This window comes from Ostrea edulis, chromosome 10 (genome assembly GCF_947568905.1).
Source record: "Ostrea edulis chromosome 10, xbOstEdul1.1, whole genome shotgun sequence".
Lineage (NCBI taxonomy): Eukaryota > Metazoa > Mollusca > Bivalvia > Ostreida > Ostreidae > Ostrea > Ostrea edulis.
This window is the reverse complement of record NC_079173.1, coordinates 7,967,387-7,988,080: the sequence shown is the minus strand read 5'-3', so window position 1 is coordinate 7,988,080 and position 20,694 is coordinate 7,967,387. Positions and strand designations below refer to the sequence as shown.

At 35.2% G+C, this 20,694-nt stretch overlaps 2 protein-coding genes across 4 annotated transcripts; both read left to right on the top strand.

The window, feature by feature from the left end:
- Positions 1-6,589: 6,589 nt before the first annotated feature.
- On the top strand, positions 6,590-16,239 carry LOC125666703 (uncharacterized). Of its 3 annotated transcripts, none has more exons than XM_048899927.2 (7): positions 6,590-10,160; positions 11,862-12,010; positions 13,058-13,207; positions 13,298-13,393; positions 14,013-14,216; positions 14,594-14,765; positions 15,893-16,239. In XM_048899927.2, exons 1-7 carry the CDS (start codon positions 9,994-9,996, stop codon positions 15,900-15,902), a joined length of 948 nt encoding a protein of 315 aa, XP_048755884.1. In that variant the 5' UTR covers positions 6,590-9,993; the 3' UTR covers positions 15,903-16,239. The 3 variants fall into 3 exon arrangements, with proteins under 3 accessions (XP_048755884.1, XP_048755882.1, XP_048755883.1); XM_048899925.2 differs by having other exon boundaries at positions 11,847-12,010; XM_048899926.2 differs by having other exon boundaries at positions 6,590-10,169.
- Positions 16,240-16,310: 71 nt separating this feature from the next.
- LOC130051104 (putative uncharacterized protein FLJ46204) lies at positions 16,311-17,932 on the top strand (the record flags this gene model as incomplete). Its single annotated transcript, XM_056152457.1, has 2 exons — positions 16,311-16,468; positions 17,507-17,932. Coding segments are annotated over exons 1-2 (504 nt in total), but the record flags the coding sequence as incomplete, so codon positions are not given.
- Positions 17,933-20,694: the final 2,762 nt, after the last annotated feature.

Below are 20,694 nucleotides of genomic sequence, written 5' to 3'. Positions count from 1 at the left end.
ATTAAATAAAAATTTAGTGTAATGAGCTGCCTTGATTTGAAATCAATTTTAAATTGATGATCGTACGTAGATTTGAATACAATTAACATAAGATTAACAAATGATCAAAGATATCTGAACAAAACTGAAGCGAATTCATGTCCTGTTTCTCGCTTTCTTTTAAATCCGCCGGATAATTATCACGCACTGCGACTGTGTAGATGTCACGTGATCAATACAGTACATCAGAACTTATCATAGATGGACTTCGCCGCGAGTTAAAAAGAAACAGGTCTAACAATTAAGAAAATTAGGGTCATTTTTCCCTTTCTTTCTTCCTACACAAGTATTTTACTAAGAAATTATCAACGTGCCACTATACAAATTTAAAAGAAGAAAATCTGTCCTTGCATCAGTGCTAATACAAATAGGAAATTGATTTCTATTTGCAAGAGAGAGTATGCAAAACAGAATGAGTTTGTATCAACGCAAGCACCCTCGTCTGTAGGGCGCCTTCCGCCCACGTTCGCTACGAGAGTGGCATTTTCTTCAGTAGTAATTCGTTATCAGTACTGATAGGTATCTATTGTTGACACATAACCGGTAGTTGACGGACGATGCCCGGAAGTTAATGACTTTCTATGACCTCTAGCGGTAAGGGTGGAAACTCAGATAGTGTGGGGGTATATATACGTGTTTATTCATGAGATGACAAGGAGAACCTGTCAAGGTCACATCATGCTTTCAGTACCTGCATCTTTGTGAAATGTACAAATTATTTTGTGATAAAACAAAACGCTTGCATAAACAGAAATGAGTGTCACACATTAATAAATCTTGGCAATAAATGCTCCAGAGTTACTTCTTGCACCTTTGATATTGTTTCATATGTGAGACGAAGTTCGTAAGATATAACAGAATCTTACTTGATTAGTAAATATCGAAAATTTGATTAACAAACCTACTTTCGTTTTCTATGAACTACTCTGAAAAAGCAAAAATAAAAATAAAAAAGAGAGTAGAGTGGTGGACACAACTTTTGCGGATCAAAGCCAGTGCAATGTCATTTTATATCTATTGTGATTTCCCGCGGTTGTGCAGGTGATGATCTGATAGCACGAAGAAGAAAAAAACCAAAATTATTTTTCATATGAATAATGTTGGTATAGCATTCGGGCTTGAGTGTTTATTGAATTAATCGCATAGGGTTAAATGATATTGTGGGGAGTGGGGGGGGGGGGGGCGTTGAATTGTATTTGCGATGGGGAGGGGGTCAAATTTCGTGACCTGAGGGGTTTGTTGGGATTAAAAATCGTTAAAATTGTTTTAGAATACATGCCATGGCATGGAACAACGAGACGGTACGAAAGGTAACGTTATGTAACAATTAATGTAAAACTTATACGGTACCAATTTTGATGCACCAGATGCGCATTTCGACAAATAATGTCTCTTTAGTGATGCCCAACCGAAATGTTTGAAATCCGAAATAACAATGAAGTTTTAGAGCTATTTTAGGGGAAAACTGTGTGCCCAAAAAGTGGAGTCAAATTCGTCTAAGGATAAGAGCTATGCGTGAGGGAGATAATCCTTCATTTTGAAATGAATTTCTAAATTTTATAACAGCAATTAAATATACATATACGTATTTTCAAGCTAGTAACGAAGTACTTAGCTACTGGGCTTTAGAGACCGTCGGGGACTAACAGTCCACCAGCAGAAGCCTCAACCCAGGGGTCATAATGTAAAACTTATACGGTACCAATTTTGATGCACCAGATGCGCATTTCGACAAATAATGTCTCTTCAGTGATGCTCAATCGAAATGTTTGAAATCCGAAATAACAATGAAGTTTTAGAGCTATTTTAGGGGAAAACGGTGTGCCCAAAAAGTGGAGTCAAATTTTTTTTGTTAAATAGTGCTGCGCTTTGTAACAAATTATTCCATACTGCGCGGGGACTGCACCTTTTTGGGGATGATTCCGGGAGAGAGAAAACCCAGTCATACCGTGCCATATCAGGTACGTACGAAATGCTTGACGCCCCCACGAAATTAGATTTATTGTACATGTATATAGTACGCGTTAGTTAATTGTCACTTTCTGAGTGGTTTATTTTGTATTTATCGAAATAATTCACCACAAGCCCGGCATTAGAACAAAGTTCAGTAATGTTTCTTTGTTTTGTTTGACGTCCTTACGATAATTTTTCACCCATATTGATACATGTACGTTGTACAACACTAGCTGTAGGTAAGGGTAGCAATAAGGATTATTTAACGTGTCAATGCCTACCGCCACGAGATATGCCATTTTTGAGGAGGTATGCTATACCAGAGAAATTTAATATGGATGAAAAGTGGAGGATATATACAACATTTTAAACCCCTGTTGGTCTCGAACCCGTGATCTACAATTTACATTCGACGTGCTAACCTACTGAGCTACTCAGCTAGGCAATGAAATAGGAAATGAATAGAGAAATATTGCTGATATTTACATGTTTTAAAAGGAAGTCAGTCATTATGACGATGTAGGGTACCTCCTTAAGGACCAGCAACGGAATTTAAACACGCTAAATGGACATATACAGTAAACGTATTTAATTTTCGCGAATTATCAGTTTTGGTTTGGTCCGCTGGAACAAAGTGTTGCTGAGTTGCACATGGCTTGCAGGATATTAGCTTACATGATTTAAGTACGCTGGTAAGAAATTCAACGAATTTAATTTGACCGCGGACATAGCGGAAATAAGTACCGCGTGTAATATTGTATGTTTATAGCAGTTCCGTAGTTTTTGTCAAATCTGCATTAATTTTCGTTGGCACGTACTTTAATGGACGCATGCATGGTCTTCTATCACTACCTCTTTCAGAAAACTTCTGTGATCACTTGATTGCCTGGTATATAGCTTTAGATCAACCTAGAATCGACAAATATTTGACGAATAGTATTGATGTGGTAGTGTGAGTGATATGGCATTCTTACTAGCTCTGGCTAGTGTGTTAACCCTTTAGCTCGATGGGTAGAGCGTTGGACTTGTGTGCCAAAGACCCGGGTTCAAATCCCATCAAAGGCATAAAACTGTCTTTGTTACATTAAGACCATTTCATATCTGACACAAAAATATGCTATATCCTGAAATGTTGTCTTGATTTGCAAAGACTTTGGTTCCTAAAGAATATATGCTTTTCTCTGTTCTTGTTTATATCCAGGGAAGAGGTAAGGATGGACGGAGTCAGGAGTTAAATACTCAAGACACGAAACAAGGATGACGTGTCTCGTTATTTGGTGAAGCCCAGTTGTACCTTTCGTGACTGAGCAAGAGGATTAACTAAGCACAATTTTATATAAAACAAAATATCAAAACAAAACTACAAATTTGATGCAGTCCCGTGGGGATCGGGCTAGAATAGGTCCTCATTACCCCTTGCATGTCGTAAGAGGCGGCTAAATGGGGCGGTCCTTTGGATGAGGCCCCAAAAACCGAGGTCACATGTCACAGCAGGTGTGGCAAGATAAAGACCCCTCCCTGCTCAAAGGCCATAAGCGCCGAGCATAGGTTTAAATTTTGTAGCCTTCACCGGCAGTGGTGACGTCTCCATATAAGTGGAAGATTCTCAAGAGGGACGTTAAACAATATTAAATCAATCAATCAATCTGATGCCCTCGAAAATATATGAAATCACAGCATATCGCAATCCGTACTATACTTCAGATAACATCCTCGACAAATGATTATAGCGATGAAAGATGACGAAGTTTAAAGAACATCATCTTAAAACACGGAATACTTTCAGCAGAAGTATACTTAACAAAATAATTCACTTACGTGTTTATGAATATTTGTACCGCGGTACTTGTAAACATCAAAGGAAACCTACCGGTGATTATTCTGCTATAAACTACTGTTTAATGTAGGACTATTTACTGTTTCATCACCTCGTCCTGTGGTTTTCTTCCTTAACTTGAGGTTTCTTTGCGTTCATGACGCAATGCACATTCTTTGGCAGATAAATGGTGACTTTTAAGATTTTACCCTTCTCTTTGCCATACACTAGGCCTAGAATTGTTTTTATCTTTTCCGTTTGTGTCGCATAATTTTGGCTTGTGAATATGGGCAAGGAAACATTTTGCATTCTAGAGACAAATGGATTTCAATACTTATATATTTTTACTAAAAAAAAAAATTAAAAAAAAAAAACAAAACAAAAAACTTTACAACTCAATTGCTTACTTATGAAAATGGGAAATCTACAATTTTTTTATTTAGGTTTTAATCCTGGACGAACTTGGCGTATATCCCCTTTACTGATATGGCCGGTTATGACGTCATGAAGTCCAGTTGATAGACAATCGAGGAACAACGGAAGCACCCCAAGTTCCCCTTTATCGACTCGCTGAATTTGTCGAACTGGGAAAAATCTGTCATAATAGCTGATATGCCGTCTTATGCTTCGTGGACTCACATGCATTGCTTTCATCTGATTGATTTAAACTGACGAGTCCACGACTGTTGACTCATTAAATTTCATGGGGGATCAATTTTCATGGATATCTTGGATACCTCTTATCCCACGAATTTAAAACCACAACGAAATATACTATCTATTTAATTCATAATATCAATATATAGACTTACGTACATCCCATCGAAACTGAATTGTCGCGAATCCGTGAAAATTGAGAAACCCAAATTTAAATGATTCCACAGTATTGTGATGTCTCTTCGGCCGTGAAATTCTGGGAGGAATGCTACGGGATAATTACGGAAATTCTGGAATTGATTAACTGTTTCACTATAACATGAGCACTGCGTAACCTCGTTTTCCACTCTCAATGGCGAGTTATTTCTTACATAGACGTTTAAAAATGCCATGTCTTTATGACCCGGCGTACACATAAAATCTGTTTATCGCATATTCAAGAGAAGTTTTAATCTTGATGTTACAATAACTTAAGAAAGAATAATTCAACTTCTTTGAAACATTTATAAAGATATTTAGAGAATAATTATTTATCAAAGAAAATTTAAGTTTTAGAAAGAGGATTTGATGGCACGTCACCTTTTTAATTGACGATCTGCAATGCTTTTTCACATATTCCGTTTGTATTGATTAAAAGTAAGTAATCAAGCACCATAAGAATATGAATTTGATTTAATCTTGTCGTAAGAGGCGACTAAATGGGGCGATCCTTCGGATGAGACCGCAAAAACCGAGGCCCCGTGTCACAGCAGGTGTTGCACGATAAATATCCCTCCCTGCTCAATGGCCATAAGCGCCGAGCATAGGCCTAAATTTTGCAGCGCTTCACCGGCAGTGGTGACGTCTTCATATGAGTGAAATATTCTCGAGAGGGACGTTAAACAATATTCAATCAATCAATCAATATAACTCCTATAAAGAATACAAAATTAAGAGTACGACAAACACGGACCCCTGGACACACCAGAGGTGTGGGATCAGATGCCTAGGAGGAATAAGCATCCACCGTTAACCGGCCACACCCGCCGTGAGCCCTAATTTTAATTCACAAATGAACATATTAGTTAATTGTACCATGATAGTAGATCAGAGTATCAAACTCTTTACTTTTGTAAATCTAAGTATCAAAGTTTTCACTATAATAAAAACAGTACAAAAAAAGTTCTTTTTCTACGATAATTCAAAGTACCATGTGTTTTAATGTATAAAATGAACTAGTAATTCACAATTTACTGATAGATGGAGTATATCACATAGACAATAACATGATCAACCAGAACAGCAAAATATAGTATTTCTTCCAAAACCTTGAAAAAAAAACACGAAAAAAAACAACAACCAATGAATAGAAAATAAACAAAGAGACGGATATGGAATTTATGCCATAGTAACCTTCGCTTACCTGCTCAGTTACATTTGATATTTACAATGTCACGAAAATCTGTACAGTAGTGTGGATTTACATTTTAAAAAAATTCAGTAATTTTCTTAGCAATTTCAAATGTATATTGTGAATGGCCGGGCGGGGGTGGAGGACGATAGGAGTCTAACCCTCCACCCACCCACCCTTTGTCAGCTGAATGGCCGGGCGGGGGTGGAGGACGATAGGAGTGTGACCCTCCACCCACCCACCCCTTGTTAGCTGTATCCTCTGATGCCCAACTCATTCAACTTTGTTACAAATTCTAAATCATCTTGTTGACTTTGATTATTAGTTGTAGGTGAGAAACAGAAGCATCATTTTATTATCTGAAACCGCATTAATTTGACTTCGCGCGGGCATAAGCGTGTTGTGAACGGATGAAGATTTTCGACCGTGCGAGCACTGCATTCTAGTCGACCTTCATGACTTCTTAACCTCTGCTATGTCTAACGGTCAATCAGATCGATTAGAGAATCCAAACAAGAGATCTACTACTCTTACAAACATCGTGTAGACTTAATCAAAGTTCTGGGAATTCGCCAGCGATCAGCAGAGTAAGTGCCAAATCGCACACCATTAGGGGAGACTGACGACAGGTTTACGAACATACGCATTATATCTTGTGATATTTTCTTTTCAAAAAAAAAAAAAAAAAAAAAAAAAAAAAAAGAATGATTGTATATTCAAAGGAATATGAAAAATGCAAATATTCTTACCATTCTTGCAAAGTCGTAACATTTATGTAAAATGTATTATAAATTGAGAATATTGTGGATTTACCAAAGTTCGTGAGCATCAGAGTCGTGGAATTGTCAAGTACGTATGTAGCGACTTCGTAGTCGTGGTTTGGACAATCATCGAAAATTGGTAACGAACAAAAAGTGATAAAACCACAGTACTACCTATGACGAATGTATCAAAAACAATAGATCGAAAACTGTACTACATGAATCTATGACGAATGTATAAAAAACAAAGACTATTCCTAGATCGAAAACTACTACAAGAATCTATGCCGAATGTATCAAAAAAAAAAAACTATTTCCAGATCCAAACAACTTTAAAAAGAGGCTCCCTATTTCCCTTACTTGTTCTCACAGAGCACAGATAAGTCATTTTGATATTCGACAATTTCAACACAAATGCACTGAATGTAGTAACCCGATAGTTAAATTCAGTTTACCCCAGTGGTGTTGTCTAGCTATTCATATTTATTTGATAGGAGATTCCTGCACTACTACTTGACGACAAAAGCCGTTAAAGATGAACTGTTAAGTGCTGTCTACGTCTAGAACATTTAGTTCAAGATCGAGACGTTCGATCGAGTATACACAGCAGACACAACAAACATTAAAACGAAAATAGGAGATAGGGTGAATTTTCTGGGAATTTGGAACATAGTAATGGTTTACTAACCTTTCTGCGTCATAGCTTGTGCAGTTGTCTGTGCTGCTTTTATCAATTAAGGGGTGCACGTAATCACTAAAGACTTCGATTCTCAGCCACTAAGTGATTTACAATGTATAAATTATTTTGACATTGGAGAAAACGATCTGGTGTAAGTTTGAATTGTTTTGTCTTGGGAAGAAAATTGTATTTGTACATGTCATTTGCGCCGACGCGAATTTACGCTCTACATCGACGTATCGCTAAATTAAGGGTCACGAAATACATCTATACGGATGGTACAGTGTCGTTTGAACGTTGACTCTTTGGATAATTTTAAGAATATACAAAATTGATGAAAATTGAGCTGTCTTGAATTTTAGTGATTTAACAGCATGTGTTTGTAAGATTTGGTATATTTTAATTTAGAAAAGGATTAATTTAGTGTAACCCCCCCCCCCAACCCATTAGTCCGGATTTGGTTTTTATCTTTACAATAAGCTCACCCATAATCGTTCTAGTTTGTCACCTAAGGCTGAATAAATGTAATTGATTGTTTTGTCAATGCCTTAGACGTAAACTTTTGATAGACCTCTTACAACGATGTACTATCATGATGCATGTACTGTTTATATTTCATAATTTTATAATGGTATGTATCCTGTCTTAATTACTTATAACCCCCTACTTCATATACATTTATTTCACAAGACTTTTATTTTTGGCAACAATAAAACTAGTCACTGATGCATGGTACATGGATTTGAATTATAAATATGGAAATGCGGATATAGTATTGGATGTGTGTCGTTAAAACAATTAGTAACTGTTTCATCGTCGGACGGTCGGCGTTAAATTTGAAAGTCATGGGTCTTTAAGGAGGTATGCTACACCAGGGAAATTTGACATGGCTGAAAAGTGGGGAATATGTAAAACAATATTTTGAAATTGAAAACTTTCAAATTTACTTTATTTAGTCAAAAAATGCAGTTTTAGTAGAAAGCAATCTGAAAAAAAAATTCAATTTTTTTTTACGGATACGACCTTCAAAATGGAGGTGTCTTGTTGCAGTAGGTGTTGCATGTTAAAGAATCAGACCGGTTCCTGAAAACAGTGAGCATGAAGCAGGAATGCACAATTTCTGGATTTTAATTGCTGTTGGTAATTAATAGACTACTAGTATATAATGAGAAATGTGTGTATATTACGATGGAAAGGATAAATGGTATTTTATTGGTGCGTGTCAACGTTGAGCAATGATATATTCCTGTAGGCCATGTTTTTTGTTTTCGTCGCACATGTGCTTCCGTCTAGTAGCGCAGAATGAATGATCATTGTCCTTGGAATAAAATCGACCACGGCGAGGATAGCTCTGTAGACCTATATATAAAGAACGGACGTGCAGTTTAAGTCCATTATTGAAGGAAAATATACACATACATGTAATTATGTCAGATATACAAAGGTGTTGAAACTGCGAAATAAAAAAAAGTTAAAGTGTGGTGTTATGGGGATTCGAACCATGGCCAAACTGCCAGCGGTGCAACTGACTGAGCTATTCTAAGCAAAAGTATTACTATTGTAAAGGTTCCCCTAAATATTTGTCGGTTTTTCGTGAATTTCGACCCCAAGGCAAGGGTGTCCCTAGACATACTATTGTAAATTGTTCCTAAGATTGTAACCTATCAAAATATCAAAACAAATCTTAGGAGCAAGCCAGTCTTGAAGGACTTCAAAGCCAAAATTCATGTCAAAATCGGTGCTTAAATGGGGAAAAAGCTGTTACGGCCAACTTTGAAGATTACTTTAAACATTGTTGACAATAACTTATAGGTTCGAAATGAAAATATGAAAAAGTCATTTATATGTACGACAGAAAATAATTAAACTTATTTAACAATGTGAGTTTTCCCGGAAAAATTATTCTCCCCTACAGGTCTTTTCTTTAGTTACCCTGAATATTGATCCTTTGTTAATTTACTCCGAATTGATCCTTTCTTAATTTTTTGCATGTTTTAAAAAACTACAATCATCACACACATGTTTACACGACTACCAAATAATTTGGGACAAGGAAAGACGCTGCTGCAATAAATCAAAAGATTATAAACACGAAAACAGACAGGCAACCATTTATTTTTAATCTAATGAAACTTTCAATCCTACACTATTTTCTAAGAGTAAATATATGTAATTTTCCTCCACTCAACGGTGATAAGAAATTATGCTGACAGAGTTTGTTTTTTTTGATATATCTATTGATTTTGTAATTCATTTGCAGCACCATTCTAGGTGCACCAGTCGCCCCCGTCACCGACCGCCAAGGTCATATTTATCGGTGTTATTTTCCCCCATAACAAAACCAGACAAACCAATACATCTTCATTGACTAATCCTGCTGAGGCGTGGATAGGCGGAACATTTCATTAATGACCTTTAACCTTTCATTCGTACGTGTGGTAGAATAAAGGCGCGGTAATTATAACGCTATTTCACTTTGCGATTTGAGCTGCAGTATTGTACGCGAACCATGTGTCCATCATTGACAGGCACATCATAATTTACACGACAGAGTGAAAAGTGACATTTTGTTTTCCAAACTTGACTGTGGATCCACTGGTACAGGTGTGCTCTGTCATTTGAAAATTTACATTGACTATCAGTTCGTTTTGGAAATAGAAATATCAATAGACAAATTCCTGGTACTCTGTATTGAGTAATGATGTGCTGTTCAAGACTTTGTAAGTTTTTGGTTGTCGTGATTGTGAGTTGTGTGACAATGCACCAGTTTGTGACTGGAAGTACCACTGAACTTCCACGGGATTCGGATACTACGACTATGTTCTCTTTTCTAACAAGAGACCATATTTCTAGAATGCACCAAAGGTACATCACGTGCGTGTCGTTTTCTTTTCTTTTATTTTCCTATTTTTATATAGCACAATGAAAGAGAATCCATGAGTCGGAATCTGTAGGCAAAATACACGTTTATTCAAATATATTGAATTTTTGTTTTTTTAGATTTATACATTATTTTTATCTACGTTTTTTTTTAAAAAATTCTATTCATAATGGTAAATTTCCGATCTGTCAAATATTAAAATTTGAGATAGTTTTCGTGTTGAAATCATCGGCTTATGGATTCTTACTCGATATCTATTGTATTCTCTAAAAAAAAAAAAGAAGTTAAGTTTGAAACTACATATTACCATGAAACGGACTGAATAATTATGAACCCAGTTACGTGAAAGTCAATGAAATTCAGCTGACAGTAAGACCCAGTCCTGCTATGTGAACGTCTGTGTTCACAGTAAATTAATTGTCAGCTAAATTTCACAAGCTTAGACGGAACTGGATCCAGGTCTATAAAATTCAGACCACATTTTTTCAAATATTTCCGAAATGCTTTACAACCACCTATCCGGTATTGTATTAAGTTGATTTATGGAGATACAATAGATTCTATATTTATGATGCATGTTCTTTAGAATATTTTCCCTCATTTCACAAGAAAATAAGTTTGATTTATTTTTAATACTTTATAATAATTTTCTCACTTTTTCATATTATCTTCATTTTCTTGTCTCTTTGTTGTAATATTATTTGTTGTTATATTTATGCTATTTAATAACATGAAATGCGTGCTGTGGTCTAAACACGTCAAGTCAAACCCTTTTATCTATATTTTCTACTTACCTAACTAATAATAAGATTAACAATAAAAACTATGATATTTCATAATTCTAACTTAAAAGAAATTTTGAAACAGGGGGATATTTTTCTTGAAAAAGCTAACATGCACTCTAACAGAAAACCGTGCACTTTTGGGCAATATGTTTGTTGACGGTATGTTTGTTGTAAATAAAAGCCGCTTGATTATTAACAACTGTTGAAATACCCAAGAGTACAAATGTTTCTACCCCCTTCATTAAACGAAAATTCAGGTCAGAGAAAGACAACGACTAACTACGAATACGGCATCTGTGTGATCTAAATATCCGGATTATCCTCCTATTTCACTAACTACAAAATCCCCACGAAACAGAGGGATGCCTGTCACTACAGATAATTTTGACGCATTCTGTCCTAACATTCAATTTCAATACAACAGCGTTTTTGTTGTTGTTTTAATGTAAAAATTTATAATTAGACTAAGTTTTTGTAAACATTAACTGTATTCCCGGACGACCAATAAAAAAGTTTAACTTGAAACTAATGATGCAACCCATCCCACTAACATTTTTAGGTCGATTTAAATTGTGGGGATTCCCCGAGTTTTACCATGTTGGATGCTTTCCATACATCTGTGATTTAATGTTTCTAACTCAATTTAATAGCCAAGAGATGGGTATCTAATATACAACCCTTCCTTAGTCCTTGGTGTTGTAATTATATTAATTAGCATAACATATTGTAATAATTAAAATAAAGGAATAAATATCGACATAATTGCATTTTTTCTTTTAATTCTTTGATAAATTTTTCCACAATTATACCTAGAGATGATAAATACAAGGGGCGGGGGGAATAAAATCTTACAGTCCCAGACACAGCCTCAATTTCATGTTACAGATCACGTGCTTACAGGAGACAGGAGATCCGGAACAAAGTCCTGGAGTTCTTCGGCTGGACCTCAGTTCCCCAGATTCGTCCCGGAGATCGAGCAAGAATAAACTCAACCCTCGCCAACATTTCATCCTTCCGGGTGACCGAGCGCCAGTGCTTCTACGCTTCTTGTGAGTATAACGAAAATCCATGCAAGCACGTACCATCGATTTTTTTAAAGGACATGGGGCAGCCGGAAGAAAAATTGAAAGTTGGTTTCTCAAAATCTTGATAAGCAAAATGAAATTTAAAAAAAACCAAAACCTAAATTGTCCAAAAATCTTCTACTATACAAGCGCTTAAAAAATTTCCCCAGACATCATTTTCTTAAATCGTTGGGAGCGAGGGTTGGGGGTTGGGAGCGAGGGTTGGGGTTGGGGTTGAAATCTTTTACTCATACTTCGCTTACTAGTATCTATTCTTTCAAGCTTACATTACTCTCCTTATTCTGTTAAGAATATTAAAACTTGTGGGGGGGAAGTTACCCAAAATATCTTTAAGTTTCATCGCAAAATAACAAATATTGGTCATTGTAAAAAAAGTGGGACCCCCCCCCCCCCATTCTACTTGCCTGATACAAAGCAGAGTAGACGGTAAGATAATTTCATTTTAAAAATCTAGTCTTCATATCATGATGAAATGAAGAAGACAGTGATCAATCTCATAACTCCTGTAAGGAATACAAAATTAAGAGTTGGACAAACACGGATCCCTGGACACACTAGAGGTGAGATCAGGTGCCTAGGAGGAACAAACATCCCCTGTCAACCGGTTACATCCGCCGTGAGAACTATATCTTGATTAGGTAAACGGAGTAATCCGTAGCCTTAATCAGTGTGTAAAAGACAAACTAACACGTCAGACTGCATTTGACCCAATGGCAGGTTGTATTGGCAAACTACATCGTTATAACGACCCCAGAATTTTCGAAATGCTGATTTTAAACGAGATTGTTGAACCATTGTAACATCAAATTATTTGTCAGTAGCCTACCTCAATTTAAAAACTGATTATACGCAAAGCAAGTTCTTGAGTATCGAATCAGTTGAGAGACAGAAACACCTTTAACTGTTGTTCGGTTTAAATATTCTTACACGTATCGAAATCTCTTCACGTCCTCCATTCAGGAACCGTATATTTCTCTCTTTACGTGTTACTAACCGAATATAATCTTGTAGGCGATCTACCCAACAGAATAGATGAAAACATGTGGAACGATTCTACCTCCGGAAGTCTTCGACTCAGATTTGACGTTCTTCCTTCCGAGAGCTCAGCATCACCAGAAATAGTCAATGCAACGCTGATGCTGCATTTAAAAGAAAGAGATTGTGAGTGTCTTTCTTGTGTCATCATCTTTTTTCTGTCTGTAATGCGCTGTGCAAGTTTTTATTTTGACCCTTTGACTGCGTTTCTTTCAGTGCGCAACACGGAGAGGATATTAATCAAAGTGTTGCAGTACCTCAAACCTCTGAGAAGAAGAAACAGATCACGTGGACAACCAAACAGACGGAATAGTAAGTGTAACTATGTTCAGGTACAACTTGTTTACAATCTCTTAATAAGTGCTGCGATACCATTTATTTCTGCGGGTTGAAATATCCGTGGTATGAGAAATATAAGTCCGCGGGGACTCAACAATGCAAATGACGCTATCTCAATTTATGATTTTATTTGCGTTTCCTATAGGATTTTTTTTTAATCATGGAAACTGTTTTCACGGAACATGCTGTGAAATATTTATTTGACGGCATCCTATTTTATACTTTAAGAATCAGTAGCATATTCGTGGATTTGATTTCGTTGTATGAGAGTTATCACCCTTTATGGTAGTTTTGTACAGTGTATGAGATTTATCGGCCTTTATGGTAGTTCTGTACACTGTATGAGAGTTATCGGCGTTTGTGGTAGTTCTGTACAGTGTATGAGAGTTATCGTCCTTTATGGTAATTCTGTGCAGTGTATGAGTTATTGCCACTTACGGTAGTTGTGTAAAGTGTATGAGAGTCATCACCCTTTACGGTAGTTCTGTACAGTGTATGAGAGTTATCGCTCTTTATGGTAGTTCTGCACAGTGTATGAGAGTTATCGTCCTTTGTAGTAGTTCTGTACAGTGATGTTTTAAATGCATTGTAGGTATCCGCCAGCGGATACTGTGGACATCACTAGTGGACTGGACCCCTGGGGCTTGGGTGTCCATCCCTGTCCAGCAGGCAGCCAATGATTGGATAGCTCTAAACAAGCGGAACCATGGATTTGAAGTCTTGGTTTTTGACGAGTTTGATAACCCAATCAATACAAGTTCCGTATTCTCTAGTATAGATTGCGATCGACCAGCAGGTTAGATTATTCTTAACTGCTCTAATGATTAGATATTAGTATACCTTTGTAATAATAGTTGATTTTCCTATCAGTCAATTCGGAAGTACATGTACGAATGACAAACATTTATGTATCCCAGATTTAGATATTTAAAAATCCACCAATCTTCGTCATTTTGCGTAGAAATCTAAAACATCCATAGAGATAACACAATCCTTCAAACATCTGAGTGTATTTCTAGAGCCTTTGGTTGCATCTGTTTTCTCCATTTATCGAAAAATAAGTGAAGATGAAAAGTTGTAGTGAAAGTAAGACAAGCGTCAGTGGAACATAGATTTATAATGAATTTATGCGTTTTAACAACTAATTTACACATTTGTATTAATCCTTTTCAGAGGTGGATTGTATGGAGATAACTCATTCACTACCTTTATACAGAAGTGCGACACCGGTTCTACAGGTCTATAAGACAGAAGCACCATTTAGTGGCCATAGACGGAAGCGGGATGTTTATAAAGAGGCCATGTCATTGAGACAACCCGAGAAATCACGGCAGCGGATTGCTGGGTAATTTGCATATTAAATGTCCTCTATTTTTTTAAGTGCTATGAGAATAATGTGCATATCCAGACACCCTTGCAATTTTTTTTCAGGATGGGTACAACTCAAAATGGGTGTTATGTTTAATTTTGATTACAACAGGATCTGCATAGAAATAAGCAAAAATATATCTTTTTAACCAATCTTTCAAAATCTGGACCTCAGAATCTGCGCATGGGCAAACAATTGGTTGTCTCTAAATAAAACATACATCTGATGTACATATTGTGCCTATTTCATCCTATTGACATTTTTTTAAATGATGCCATATTCGGAGCGGTCATTTGTTTGTTTTATTTCCCGTCGAGAATTTTTCATTCATATTGAGCCATCACCAGCTGTAGGTGAAGTAATACACTTAGTACTCAGGGCCGTAGCAGTATGGGTTCTTTATTGTGCTGACGCAACATGGTACCTCAGTTTTAAGACATATCCGAAAGACCCGTGATTCTCACTTCTGAATACCGAGCGTTTGGCGAAGGAGCAGTCACTAGCCTTTGGTTTGACGAGGTCATGACATGAGCTGGGCCCTCCCTGCTCAAAGACTGTAAGCGCCAAGCATATGTCTTAATCATGCAGCCCTTCACCGGCAATGGTGACGTTTCCATATGAGTAAAAAATTCTCGAGAGGGACGTTAAACAATATAAAATTAATCATACGGAATTCCGCTGAGTTCATAGTATACACAATATTTACCTGTGTAACTTGTGTCGCTTACAAGCAAAGGGAGATAACTCAATTTCAAAAACCAACTTTGTTAGCAAATTTACGCTACTTTATTTTTCGGAATTAGGAAAATGTGCACACGAAAGCGGAAATAGGATATACGCAGGAAAAACCTGATATACAATATGCTTAACACGCTATTCTGATTAAAAAACATTCTGCAGGAGTTGATTATAGCACATTTAAGAAATGGGACTCCTTAACGTTTTTTTTATGTTGATTATAATCACACATGATATGAAATTGTATAAACTCAAAATGCGTTGAAATTAAAACGCTATTTGATAAATTCAGTGTATTTGTGAGGGGCCCGTTTTGCGAGGTAGACACAAATTTATATCATTAACTTTATTATCCTCTGTTGCAGATTACATTAAGAAGAAAATTCAACAAAGGTTCCAGAGAGAAAAGTGAGGACACTACTCATTACGATTCGTGATAATGATAAAGAGAAGATAATGCGAAGGTCAAGGACGAATCTTTATCATGTATCGATAAAAATATCAAAAGAGCTTTTAAATTATTGAGATGGCAGTTTCTTTGATGTCTGCTAAAGTCTTTATTGTCAATATATAGGATTATAGAAGATAACATCCAATACATATTAGGTTCTACAAGGAACCGTTTTTGAGGCAGCTAAATTACATTCATGCCTATGATATTGATATATATATATATATATAGTTACATTAAATTGATTAGCCCAAACGCAAACGTTTTCATAAGATATCACTGATTCCCTCATTTTTTCCTATATCAGTTTATCTGTATATCAGAATATCTGTGTATCAGAATATTTGTGCATCAGAATATCTGTGTATCAGAATAACTGTATATCAGAATAGCTTTATATCAGAATATCTGTATGTTAGATTATTTGTATATCAGAATATCTGTATATAAGTATATCTGTGCATCAGAATATCTGTGTATCAGGATATCTGTATGTTAGATTATCTGTATCAGAATATCTGTATATAAGTATATCAGAATACATGTATCTGTATATCAGCATATCTGTATCAGGAGATATCTGTATATCAGAATATCTCTGTATCACAATATCTGTGTATTAGATTATATCAGGATATCTGTGAATCAGAATATCTTTATATTGGTATATCTGAATATTTGTGCATCAATATGTCAGTATATCAAATTCTCTGTATATTAGAACATCATGCTTTTACTAGTACTCTGTATATCAGAATATCATGCTTTTACTAGTACTTTGTATATCAGAATATCATGCTTTTACTAGTACTTTGTATATCAGAATATCATGCTTTTACTAGTACTCTACCTCGACTCATGTCATTGTTTTATTTACTCTGTTGGTCATTTCTAATTCTTAGTCTTTAGGCACCTGTTACACGAGAACAAGTTGAATTTCATTGACAATTACCATCCAGTTATCTTCAGTCATTAATTGTTAGTTGAAGTAACGGTATGTTCAGCTGGGCCCATGTTAGAGTGATTATATGTGGGGTCCATGTTATAGTGGTTATGCGTGGACCCATATTGTGGTGATCATATGTGGGACCCATATTATGGTGATCATATGTGGGACCCATATTATAGTGATCATATGTGTGACCCATATTATAGTGATCATATGTGTGGCCCATCTTATGGTGATCATATGTGTGACCCATATTATAGTGATCATATGTGTGACCCATATTATAGTGATCATATGTGTGACCCATATTATGGTGATCATATGTGTGACCCATATTATAGTGATCATATGTGGGACCCATATTATGGTGATCATATGTGGGCCCATACATTGGCTTTGTCTGGACCCACAGTGAAATTTAATGGAAACATTGCATTTTAAGTAAAAGAAGTGGAAATAAAATCTGATTTATTAAATCAAATTAATAATTCGTTTACTTTGCGTTACCCTTATTCAGGTCCTGTAAATTACAAAATCCGTACATTACATAGAATGTCTCTGCAAAACAAGATACTCTGATTGACTTCATTCCCCAAATTGAAATTTTCATTGCATACATACCTACCTACCTACCTACCTACAAACATACATGTACATAAATACATACATAAACATACATACATTATTTGTCGAAATGCGCATCTGGTGCATCAAAATTGGTACCGTATAAGTTTTACATACATACATGTACATACATACATACATACCTACATACCTAGCTACATACATACATACATGTGCATACATACATACATACATACATGTGCATACATACATACATACATACATGTGCATACATACATACATACATACATGTGCATACATACATACATGTGCATACATACATACATTCATACATGTGCATACATACATACATTCATACATGTGCATACATACATACATTCATACATGTACATACATACATACATACATACATGTATATATATATATATATATATATATATATATATATATATATATATATATATATATGAAAAATATGCATTTCCAAGATCTACTCAAATATTTGTATATTTTGGAAGTACATATTTTCCTGCTTTATATATATATATATATATATATATATATATATATATACTCTTTGTAAATACACATTATTTATTGTAGGATATTGTTATAGAACTATCAACAAGTGGTTTTAGAACTTACATCATACTTGTGAACACAGCCGAATATCAATAATGTTTTCATCATTTTGATATTTCTTTCATCACTCTGTCTTTTGTGAGATTGTAGATGTGAACTGACATTTCAAACTATTTCTTATGATTCTGAAGCCTCTTTATTGAATCGTATACCTGTAAAGTGAAAACGTTTTTAATATTTCAGCTTGTTAAGAATTGATATTGTATGAAGATGTATTTGCTTTCTGCAAAAATAAATGGAAATAAAACCATTGTGATTTTTGTTTTTATTCATTGTTGTAATGCATGTATAGCACTGCAAATTGATCGGATGCAAATTCACACCTGTTCTGTGACGTCACTCATCACAATGCCTGTGTAATTGAGATATAATGGCACTTGTCACTTAATAAATACATGCTTGTAATCCATGGGCAGACGAGACAACTTTTCCGTTCTTTTTAAGGTTCAAACCTACTAAAGATCAAGGGTTATTAAACCATTTTAATTGTATTCGACCAATAATTTTAAGTCATCCCAACGGTAGAACATTTAGCATTTCCATTCCACTATTATATAAATCACGAACCATTTCTTTAAAAAAGTCGAGGAGGTAGATACTAGACCCATTACCAGCTAACAAGGATCGTATCAGTGAGTTTCGAGTTCATGGGGATCACGGGTATTGTACAACGAAAGGTGAAGATAAGGAACAGTGATCAATCTCATAACTCCTATAAACAATACAAATTAGACATTTGGGCAAAAACGGACCCTTAGATGTATCAGAGGTTAGATCGGGTGCCTAGGAGGAGGAAGCATCTTCTGTCGACCGGTCACACTAGCCGTGAGTCCTAATCTGCGAGCTTCCAATATCATTCCGACCCAAACCAATCTATTTAGTTAAAATATAATAAACATCCACTTCGTCTGTAATCCAAGGCGTATACATCAGGTGCTGATTATATACAACATCTGCAGTTTGAGGGAGTTGAGTTTTTTGTCCGGGATCAGGTACCAGCTTAAGTTAAGCGTACATGACTGGAAATCTATGGACCATCATCTGCCTCAGGCAATTCGAGACAAGATATGGACGGGACATGCATTGGTTTGACTTGTATTTTAGAATAAGGGGATTTACACACTGACACTCATTCACAGGAGATTCGCACTGTTAAAAAGTAATTTAAAATGGATAAAGTTTTATTGAAAACAATAACCCAGTCTTTATACATGGACGGTAATATTCATTAATCACATGCCCATCTATTTTAGGAGATTTGGTGGTAGATGCAGTTGCAGAAATTGAGAATTAATGTTTAGGTAACACTATATATATATATATATATATATATATATACTTTTATTATTGGATATATATATATATATATATATATATATATATATATATATATATATCCAATAATAAAAGTCAAGAAACACAAAACTCGAATAACGTTTCACTGTTAGCGCTTTCGGCTTTAATGCCTCTTCAGACAGTTATAAAATGAAAATTATAAAATGAATATGACTTTTATTATTGGATGTATTTACTGTATCAAATACCGAATTCTTTATTTACAAACTATATATATATATATATATATATATATATATATATATATATATATATATATATATATGTAACTGTAAACGATAATTGATATTCCTTCAGCAGTTATTAATTTGGACAACTATGCTTGATCCAAAGACGTCGAAAAATACCGCCCTCAAAAGAAGGATATAATCATTCACTACACAACAGAAGGATATAATCATTCATTACACAACAGAAGGATATAATCATTCACTACACAACAGAAGGATATAATCAATCACTACACAACAGAAGGATATAATCATTCACTACACAACAGAAGGATATAATCATTCACTACACAACAGAACTCATTTAGACTCGACGTTTACCCTACTACCGCGGAAGATTGTCTTAGGTCCTCATCAAGATACTTCTAAGCTGCAAAAAGGATTGTCCACTACCTTATGAGGCAGAATTTATTAAAAAAGTTTGTACATAAGAAGATCTCTTGCAATGGCCTTCAACTCGACATATATAAATATATCAACAACGTTTGATCTATTAACAAAGTAAACAATTTCATTCATACGTCGATTCGATAGATACAAGTGAACTCGAAACAGAAGACACCATAGAGTCCTCCACATCTGCTTCGTACTTAGATATCTTATTGAAAATAGATACTAACGGTAAAATAACAAACTTAAAAGTAATTCCACCCTCCTGTGATGTCATCAGATTTTGCAAAGTCAATGGTTTATTTAAATTTATGCATGATAGGAGCGTACCTTTTGTTGGAGTCTTTTTCGATAGTTATTGTAAAAAATCTTGTTAAAAATAAAATATTTCAAAAGTTTAAGTTATCGATGAATAATCAATGACAAGTTTCAAAATATTGAATCCAAGGATAATAACTCTGTTTTTATTGATTTCTCTATCAAGTCTATTATGCGACAGATTTCCTTTATTTTCACAGACATTTTGTATATTTTTTTGAAGAAACAGTTTTATGAAATTGTTAT